This window comes from Hippocampus comes, unplaced genomic scaffold (genome assembly GCF_001891065.2).
Source record: "Hippocampus comes isolate QL1 unplaced genomic scaffold, H_comes_QL1_v1.1 scaffold473, whole genome shotgun sequence".
Taxonomy (NCBI): Eukaryota; Metazoa; Chordata; class Actinopteri; order Syngnathiformes; family Syngnathidae; genus Hippocampus; species Hippocampus comes.
Window position 1 is genome coordinate 183,707 of NW_017806230.1, and position 9,129 is coordinate 192,835.

Genomic DNA, 9,129 nt, shown 5'->3' on the forward strand with positions numbered 1-9,129 from the left:
TAGTTACTACGACTGCGCTCTTTGCCTAGACATAGTCGCTTCAGTGTGGACCCTATGAAGAGGTACAAGAGCACAAGACAGAGCATTAGGCCCGAGACATCGGCAACGTGCACATTGAGCGAGCAAACGGAGAGCGGGCAGGAGGAAAAGACGAGCTTCCAATCCAGCGGGAAGGCCGCCAAGAAGGGTTCGGCGTCTTTTTGTCTCGTCTTTTTGGGTGAGCGTGTCCTCGTCACGCCGTCTTCGTGACCGTCATCCAGATTCAAGACAGTCGTCAATACAGAACGTGAGGAGCTAACAGGCGCGCGGCGCGAGGAGTCCCGCAAGTCAGCGTGTGCTCCGCGGGCACAAATGGAGACCGCGTCCAGCTCGGGCCGCGGACGGATTGCAAACCATCTTTTGCCACGCCCGCTCGACCGAGCCAAAGACAACACAGATACAACTTAAGTGGGAACTCCAGGTCCAAACAAAACATGCATCGGAAAGGGGCGGGGGGAATCCAAACCATCAAGCAACCGTGACGACAGAGCTCTTGGTTTGGCGCGGCAGAGGCCCGCCGAGACCGTCCGGCGCCGCGGCGTCCCCTCCGTCCAAACGCCAGCGGGCGCTCGCCCTCTTCTCCGACACCAAAGCAGAGGAGGGCGGAGCTTTGCCTCGGCGTCCACGGGCTACGGCGAAGTGCCTCCGACGGGCCAATTTGACAGGCGACTCACAAAAAGCTCGCTCGGGACAAGCGTCTGCCTTTGTGTGACGTTTTAAGACAAACCCAAAATGCAAAACAACCTCGACGGCTCCACTCCATCGGACGTCCGGAACGCACATGAGCAACTGCCCCGCGTTCAGAGCAACGTTTTGAGAGCTGAAAATCATCCGTACATTGAGTTGAGAGAAGGTCAAAGTTCACCTGTCAAGGTCATCGTGCATTTGAAGCTTATCCTGAAATGTCCCCAGGTTTTTGTGAGTCGCGTCTCACTTAAAGGAAGAGTGAATGACGACAAATCGAGTGCGGATCAAGGTTTCGACATGCACGCGACACGCAAACGTGTTTGAGACTGAGCCCGCCGGCGTTGGTGGGATCGCTATTTCACCGTATTCTCACGACCAAAAGGCGGACGTGGGGTTTCTCCAAAATGGGCGGGGCATCGAATCATGCCTCGAGTATGCGGCGACTTCCGAAAATTGCCAACGCTGTTGTGTGACTTTGCTTGACCGACCGATATTGTGCCGGCACGTCGCTTCTATAAACGAAAGGCGGACGTCACGGTGCTGTTTTTTGTTTGTTTTGACCGATGTGTTGACATGTCCTGATCAATAACATCATCGGCTCCCTTTCAGAGACATCGTTGTCATTCGTTTCATTTCCAAGATGGCTTATGACCCCCCCGCTGAATTCACAATGCGGCGAGCACGGGAAACTGAAGACAAAACATTTCCTAGCAGCACAGGCTTCACGGCGTGCGCGCATGAGCTGGTGTCATCTCTCTTCGCAATCATTTTGCGGTGGAACGGTCAACATCAACCAACCGGCGGCGAAGAGTTTGGGGATGGCAGGTCAATGTCGGCCGATCGCAACGACGCGCCCAGGTCGCGATTGTCTACAATGTGGCAGCTTAAAATCAAGATTGTGGCAATGAAGGAGAGGAAGGAACGAATACGAACAGATGGACAGAGACACGGGTCCACTGAGGAATCTAGTGCGTGGTTTGCTACTCGATTTAAAGGTGACTCTCTCCGACGTTTGGTGGTAAACCGTCCAGCCTGTAAAAAAATCATATTAGAGGATAGAAGAGAAGAAACAAAAGAGACACTTTGAAAAAGGGAACAAAGACAGAGATGAGACACTCCCGCCAGCACAAAAGCACTTGCGGCAAATGACGTGAACAAAAGCCACGAATGGGAAGCGCAACAAGTCAAAGGGATGTCGGCACTTGTGACCGTCTGCGAGCGACGCCGGGACCTTTGCTTGACTCATTCTTTTGACATTTTAAATATCGCATATTACCAATGGCGTCATTTACCTGTCATTTTTTTACTAACGGTAGGACTGGACGAAAACACAATATCAATGTGTGTGTGTATATATACTGTGTGTGTGTGTGTGTGTGTGTGTGTGTGTGTGTGTGTGCGTGTGCCTGCGCGTACCTTGGCACGTCAAGTTTGTCGTCCCGTCAGCGTGTTGGCCCGCGTCGATGTTGTCTGAGGAGAAAGAGCCTTTGAAGGAACGGGGTTGGCGGGTGTGGACCCGCTCGGGGCTCGCGCTCCGCCGCCCGCTGGAGCCGCCGCAGCAGTCCGACGGCGCCGAACTCTTGGCGGGGGATCCCGAGGAACTTCCTGAACTTTCCCCTTCGGTGGGACGAGAAGACCAAAGCAAACATTGCCATGTCGAATCCTCACGCGGAGGGAGCCACCGCCCCGCCGCGAAAGCCGCCCACCTTTTCTCTGGGCCGCGGCGGCGCCGAGATCGCTTTTGAGCTGCTGCACCATCGGATTGAGCAATTTTCCAGCCTTGACTTTGTGTTTACTGGCCCTGCGTCGGCGGCCGCAGGGAGGCGCGGCGTGAGGCAGGCCCACGTTGGGGGGCAGCGATTTTCCCACCTCTTGGTACAGACGCTCAATTTCACTTCTCTGGAAGGCCTGCAGTTCCGATATCTCCTTCATGTGCCTGGTCACATTGGTAAAAAAAAAAAAAAGCACCTTCATATTAGCGGACCGCATCCGGTTTTCTCCACAGCTCCATCGGTTCAAGTCCACGTACGATTCTCATCGTTGGGATGGCAGACACGAGCTGGCATGCCGCGAGCTCGTCAGACGAACGAGTGCTCCTTTCCTGCTTTGCATTTCCTAAACCGTAAAGCCTTGAATCTTGCCCATTGGCGGAATGCTGTGGCCTTGCGGAAGTGGAATGTGAGGGTGACCAGGAGTTTTGCTCCGACAGGACTACTTTTCTTATTATTTTTTGTTTTGGGGGGAGTGGGGGGGTTATGAAGAGATTCAATGCGGCGTGTCCCAAGAAAATCAGCTGAGGTTCATTGCCAGTCTGAGCTAAGTTGGATGGTTTGATCAAGTTTGCGGCAATGGCGCTGTGTGATTTTTCTTTTGCTAAACCCTCGCGAGAAGGCGGCTTTGAGGACTTCTTTCCCCCCCCACCTTTCGAAAACATTGCCCCCAGGCCTGAGTGTGAGCACAAATGGTTGTTCGTCTAAGTGTGACTTGCGATGGGCTGGTGACCGGTTCAGGGTGTCCCCCGCCTACTGCCCGATGACGGCCGGGACCCTCGTGAGGAGAAGGCGGTTCGGATAACGGGTGGGTGGATATGATTGGAACAACGGAAGAAATTGGATTTTGAAGACAAGAAAAATCCTGATCTACATCACGTTGCAATCAACCCCTCATCTGACCTCGGTGACCAGGAGGAGCTGTCGCACGACTTGGGAGGCGTACGCGGTGGTGCGTGGTGTGCGTGCGTGTGTGCGTGAGTCAATTTACTTTTCTCTCAGCTTCTGAAGTTCTTTCCTCATGTCCGCGTCCTCCAATTCAGAGTCATTATCGCTACTGATGTAGGAAGTGGGCGCGCGTCCCGGCGCAGGCGAAGGGGCGTGGCCGTTCATTTCCAATGGCCGTCGGCTCAGCGAATCGGAGCTCTGCTCGCTTTTACTCCGACCGGAGCGCTTGAGGAAGGCCACCGCCCTCTTGACCAGCTCGCTCCCGCCGCGCTCGGCCGGGGCTCGGAGGCGCCCCGCCGGAAAAGCTCCGCCGGCACCGACCTCTTCCGCGGTGTCCGGGCGGCAGCGGCTCGGAGCGTCCATGGTCACGGCTCGGGGCAAACGGTGCCGAGCGATGTCGCGGCCGGACGCGGCGCTGGCCCGGTAGAGGTTCGGCGGGGCGGACGAGCGCTGACTACGACGGGGTCCGGACGCGCCTGGACTTTCCGGTCTGCCGGCCGTCGCGCAGCCCTTCTTATTTCGACCCGGCCCGTCGCGGGAGCCTCGAGAACAGCCGGGGGCCGCGCCGCAGCCGCTCTCGCTTTTTTCCACATCTGGTGCCGTGGCTGTTATCTGAAAGAAAGGATTTTTTGCAAAATTGCCATACATTTGATCATAAGGGTCGATCCAATGAGAAACCTGACAAATGATGACTGATGTACGCGAGCTATTCGACTGATCTTCACACCAGTGCTCCATCTGCACAATTTCAAATGGAGTTTTTAGGGCAACGGTGATTTTTTTGGTTTTTGACTGTTCGGAGTGGACTGAATTTCGCCGACTGAATTCCGGCCCCTGCGCTCTTTTCGGTGGATATCGAAATGAAAGTTGTCAGCCAATCGGAAAACGGGTTCTCAGAGTCGCAGAAAAAAAAAACAGGCCCGTGGGTTCAGCGGTTTGTGTGCAAACAATCACGTTCGACTGTTTTCCTCTCATTTACATCTCATTTTCATTGGAAAAAAAAAAAAAAAAAAGGCATGAAAATGGATTGCAAAACCATTTGTGTCTGCTCACTGTTTATTATCACACAAGAGGGAGGCATGTTCTCGTCAAGCCTTTTGAAACTCCAAACTACTACTTGGGTGCTGATTAATTCATTCATGAAAAGTATTCGTCGGCTGTCACCACAATCGACGGCTTGACTGAATGTCATTGAACCGACCGGACCGACAAAAGGATGGATACGCCCTTACTTGAAAAGCGCTTTTTGAGTGGCGCGAACCGGCGCCGACGGTCACGCCTCCTCCGTTCGAATTCCTCTCGGCGGCTACGAGAGCAGAAGCAACTTGGAGTGACGGCGACACGAAGACGGGAAATGCACGAAAGCAGAGAAGCGCCGCCTACCCGCCAAAACGGCCGCACCGTCTGGGCTTTCGGGAATCTGAGGCTGGGAGGAAAAGAGAAATGCAGCACACGTGCACAAAATTACGTCTCCGGCAGACGAGCTCAGGAGTGAAAAAAATTCAGGATGGACTCTCCTCATAAGGTCATTCGCGGCCGACTCATGTGTGGGATTTTTGGGGGCAATATTGGCCCTGAAAAAGAAAAAAAAAAGCTGATATTCGATAAATGGGCCAGAATGGATATATGCAATCAGAACATCGATATGGCGTCCAAAGGATATTTGGACGATTCAAGTGAAAGAAGCAGAGTGGCAGAATCGATGCAGAGTTTAAAAAAAAAAAGAAATATGTTCGATAGTGACCGATGTCAATAAGTGAGCGAAACGCTAGAATCAGCCATCGCATGGGCGGGGAGATGAATCTGTTGGGCTTTAATCTGCGTTCAGCGAAGCCGTCAAACTCGCACACGAATAGAAAATGTTTACCAATAGCTCCTCCCGTTTCTTGGTCGGCCGCGCCTGGCCGCCGCTCCGGTCGTCCGCGGCGGCTGTCTCACCTCATGTTGAGAAAGAGAGAAAGTGTGCGGGTCGGCCCCGGCGCCGGAAGGCTGCGAGTGCGCGTGCTCCTGGTAAAGCAGATTCCTCAGCTTCTCGTCCAAAGTCTTGATGGTGCGATCGGCGAACTCCAAGCGGCGCGGGCCCTCGCCGTCCGACTCCCCCTGACCGAAGGGGGCCGAAGTCTGATGCGCAGGACTCTGGGGCTGGGAGGCCAGCGGCGCCGCCGGGTAGGGTTGCTGGAGGACCACCGACGGCCGAGCGCCGCGCTCTGCGGTCGGAGCGGCCTTCGGATCGATTGAATGACTGGTCCGTACCTCCGCCCCGTCGGCGGTCTTCGCATCCAACGAGACCGGCGGCACCAAAGCGCAGCATGGAACGTCGCTTACGATCGCGTCTTCGGCGGGGAGGCCCGCGCACTTTGCCTTCGTTTTGTCTCGACCCGCGCCTTGCGAAGACAAAGACGGAAGAGCAGCCGGCGCGTCGGTGGCGGCTTCGACTGACAGTGAGACAGACTTTTCACATTCTGAAAAATGGCAAAGCCGAGAGTTAGTCTAGGGCAGAGCTCAGGTCGTAGATAAAAAAAAAAGGGGGGGGGCAGAGGGGGCTAAGTCCTTTGTCTCAGTCACAGTTACATCATTTGTTCACATCAAGCGCTGTCAACTACAGTCATGGTGAAAAGTGCCTTTGTTGCTCTCTTACGCAAGTGTCGCCGCACACCATCAAGTGCTGCATTTGGGCTCTTTGAGCAAGCATACAGCACAAATGATGATAAAAAGGCAAAGCTCAAACCAAGTGAAATGTTCTTTTGACGGTGCGGACGCGAACAAAGACCGAGGGCTCCTCAAGAGCAGGCGGCGCGCGCGTCCGGCGTGCATACGTTACCGCGGTGGGTTGAGCTGCGACGCGGAGCCTCGTCTTGGTCTCGGAGCGGCACCTCAGCCACCGGGCAGACTATAAACCAGCGCTTGCCGGTGTGGAGGACTGCCGAGGACAGAACGGAAGCATTTACAGTCCGATTTCTTTTCCATCATTATTGTTGTTGACCCTTGGCCCGCACGACCCAGTAACTCGGATGAAACGGTGCTCAAAATGAACCAATCAAACTCGCACTCTCCACCAATGACATCGCAAATGGACATTTCCGACATGGGTTTATCAATTTCCATCAGGAGCCTGAAGCTTTTGTGCTAACGCTGACCGCTCTACCCAGCCAAAATCTTGCTTCCGGTAGCATATAAAGCAGTATGCTGTGCGTAGATGTGGCAGCCCTAAAGGCTCGCAAGAGTGAAAATACACGGCCTTGCTGTGAAGCGAGAGTTGATGTCAAACTAAAAGCCGAATGCAAAATTCTTGTGGAGCGCACGCCGGAAAATGCCTCACCGTTTTGTTGGTAGACGAGCTGCGGCGCGCCGGGGGCACAAGACTTCAGTCCCTAAAGCGGAGAAAGACCGACTCGAAACAGGTTGTCCACGTGACACATCCCACATAACCTGCATGACCCGAGTCGCGATCGACTGGTCTCCCGCAGGCCAGTGAGACAGAAGCTTGTGACGTGAGTCGTCGTCTCACCTCCGCAAGCATCGTGCCAGGTCCTTCGCTCGTGGGACTGCTTGCTGGGTCGGAATTTCTCTCCTCCGCCTCTGTGTCCTCGCTCAACAATTCCTCAGCCTTGTCGACGATGTCCTTGAGCTGCTCAATGAACACTTCTTTCTCGAAGTGCAGGATAAAATCATTCTCCACCTGAGAGGATGGTCGGTAAAAAGCCCCCCCCCCCCCCAAAGAAGCATGGGTTTTCTTTTCAACGGAATGCAACAAATACCAAATCGACTCTCAGCCCATGAAAACGAGGAAATGGATAGAAGCGTCAATGTTCTTCTGACAAAAGACGGAAAATGAAATGACCGACGTCGCAGCGCGCTCCTCCACACCATGTACGTTGCGATCTCTTCAGGCGCGTCCCCATCCAGGTCAAATTTAAAGGTGACCATTTTGTGATTGTGCGTTTCCAGTCGGCACTCCACCATCTTGTCGCCCGTGTCGCACACCTGCAATCCCGGGCAAAGCGCACGCGCGGTTACTGCGGAGAAGACGCGCGGCTACCGGAAGACGTTTTGAGGCAACGCACGTTTAGCATGCTGAGCTTCGGCCTGTTGATCTTCTCTTGGCGAGAGCGAGTGCGCGTTGACCTGCGGTGGTGTTTGCGGATTCGAGCCTGGCCTTTCGCTCCGTGCGTCCCCTCGCAGCCGTCGCTCATCTCCTTCCCCGACGTGGCGTCGGAGGTGACGCTGACGGGAAGGACGACAACTGCAATTAATTGGGAGCTATTACTTTTGTCATCTGTACGCACGTCTTCGGTTCGCCGTCTCTTATTGAAGAAAACGGCAGCGACGTCGGCATTGGCGGAGGTTTGAAGAAAACAAAGCTCGCGGCTTGGGACGAGCGAATATGGCAGACGGAGAAGAATAAGTGGCCGGTACCTCTCGTGGCTTTGTCCGCCGGTGTGTTTTTCGACAGACTGGTCCTACGGAAGGGAGAAAAACCGACCAAAGGCAGAAGTCAACTCTCACAAAAGAGACTCAAGTCAGCGTGTCAAAGTGTCAGCTCAAATTCAAAGTCATCGAAATAACCGCGAGAAAAAATTCCGAGCATTTTTTACATGGGCGTTGGCCTCGGCCGGACCCGCATCTCCCGCGGCGACAGTGAACTGCCGCTGTGTCGGACTGGCACTTGCAAAGCCACGAGAAGAAGCCCTCTGACACTCGAGGGGACGAAGAGGCGGAACGCGGCTCGCAATTTCCTTCTTTCCCGATTGGCCCGCCGCCACGACCGCGTCCTGGTCCGAGTTATTCTGCGCGGGTGCGGACACGTGTGAGGCCTGCGCGAGGGGCTTCATCTGAACAAGGTCCGGGTGGCTGCCAAACAACTTGTGAAGGAAAGAAAAAAAAAATGTTCAGGACTACGTACAACGAACCCAACCACACACACACACACACACACACACACACATATATACACACCCAAGTAGCAATTTTTTTTGGGGGGGGGGAGGGTCAATTCAGCACTCCACCATCATCATCATCATCATCATCATATTTACCTGTGTGAGAACGCTGCCGTTTGCGGGCGGCTGCGTGTTGGAAGAGAGGGCGGCGCGCGTGCATGTGGGATGCGCAAATGAAGGTTGTGAGTGACAGGCGTCATCCCGGACGCCCCGCTGCCGAGCGACGGCACACCGAGCGTTCGGAGAAGCGCGGTGCGGCATTTGAGCCCGCACGGGTGAAGGCGGAGCTTTGAGCAACGCTGGCACGGACGGGACTAAGACATTGTCAACTGCAATCGGGGAGAGCGGAGAGACCGAGGGGGTGGCGGGGATCGGATGTCCCGGAGAAAGAAAGACGTCGTTGAGGGAAGGAGAAGAAGGCGCCAAAGAGTGAGGGGCAGCGTGTGAGGAAGGGCGGGAGCATTCACGGTCACTAACGGCTGCCATCACCTGGACCGTCGGGTGCTGCCAACAAAAGTCAAGGACAAAACAAAAAAGACAATCACGTTGCCCAGAGAAGTTTTCGCTCAACAGATGTCAGTCCACGAACACGAGAAGGCCGGGCATTCGCTCCAGAAGGAACGAGGCGAAACGGGTGAAGTCGCCTACCTGAGACGGCGGCGCCGCTGGCGGGAGCGGGGGGGAAACGCGCAGCGGCTGCCGTTGGACATCGGCTTCGGCGAGTGGCTGCTGAACGCAAATTGTCT

The 9,129-nt window shown here is 54.9% G+C and overlaps 1 protein-coding gene across 1 annotated transcript in view; it reads right to left on the minus strand.

Annotated features, from left to right (window-relative positions):
• Positions 1 to 497: 497 nt before the first annotated feature.
• The window catches only part of LOC109507131 (serine/threonine-protein kinase WNK2), a 36,035-nt gene continuing 27,403 nt past the window's right edge, over positions 498 to 9,129 (minus strand). The window contains exons 10-26 of the mRNA XM_019856350.1: positions 9,032 to 9,127; positions 8,180 to 8,305; positions 7,860 to 7,903; positions 7,508 to 7,667; positions 7,311 to 7,427; positions 6,952 to 7,122; positions 6,763 to 6,814; positions 6,265 to 6,363; positions 5,409 to 5,905; positions 5,311 to 5,376; positions 4,827 to 4,869; positions 4,676 to 4,749; positions 3,487 to 4,055; positions 2,433 to 2,662; positions 2,143 to 2,343; positions 1,605 to 1,758; positions 498 to 1,267 (exon numbers count right to left, since the gene is read on the minus strand). Of these exons, the coding sequence (XP_019711909.1) occupies positions 1,096 to 1,267; positions 1,605 to 1,758; positions 2,143 to 2,343; positions 2,433 to 2,662; positions 3,487 to 4,055; positions 4,676 to 4,749; positions 4,827 to 4,869; positions 5,311 to 5,376; positions 5,409 to 5,905; positions 6,265 to 6,363; positions 6,763 to 6,814; positions 6,952 to 7,122; positions 7,311 to 7,427; positions 7,508 to 7,667; positions 7,860 to 7,903; positions 8,180 to 8,305; positions 9,032 to 9,127 (2,871 nt within the window). The 3' untranslated portion in view covers positions 498 to 1,095. The remainder of the gene's footprint in view (positions 1,268 to 1,604; positions 1,759 to 2,142; positions 2,344 to 2,432; positions 2,663 to 3,486; positions 4,056 to 4,675; positions 4,750 to 4,826; positions 4,870 to 5,310; positions 5,377 to 5,408; positions 5,906 to 6,264; positions 6,364 to 6,762; positions 6,815 to 6,951; positions 7,123 to 7,310; positions 7,428 to 7,507; positions 7,668 to 7,859; positions 7,904 to 8,179; positions 8,306 to 9,031; positions 9,128 to 9,129) is intronic.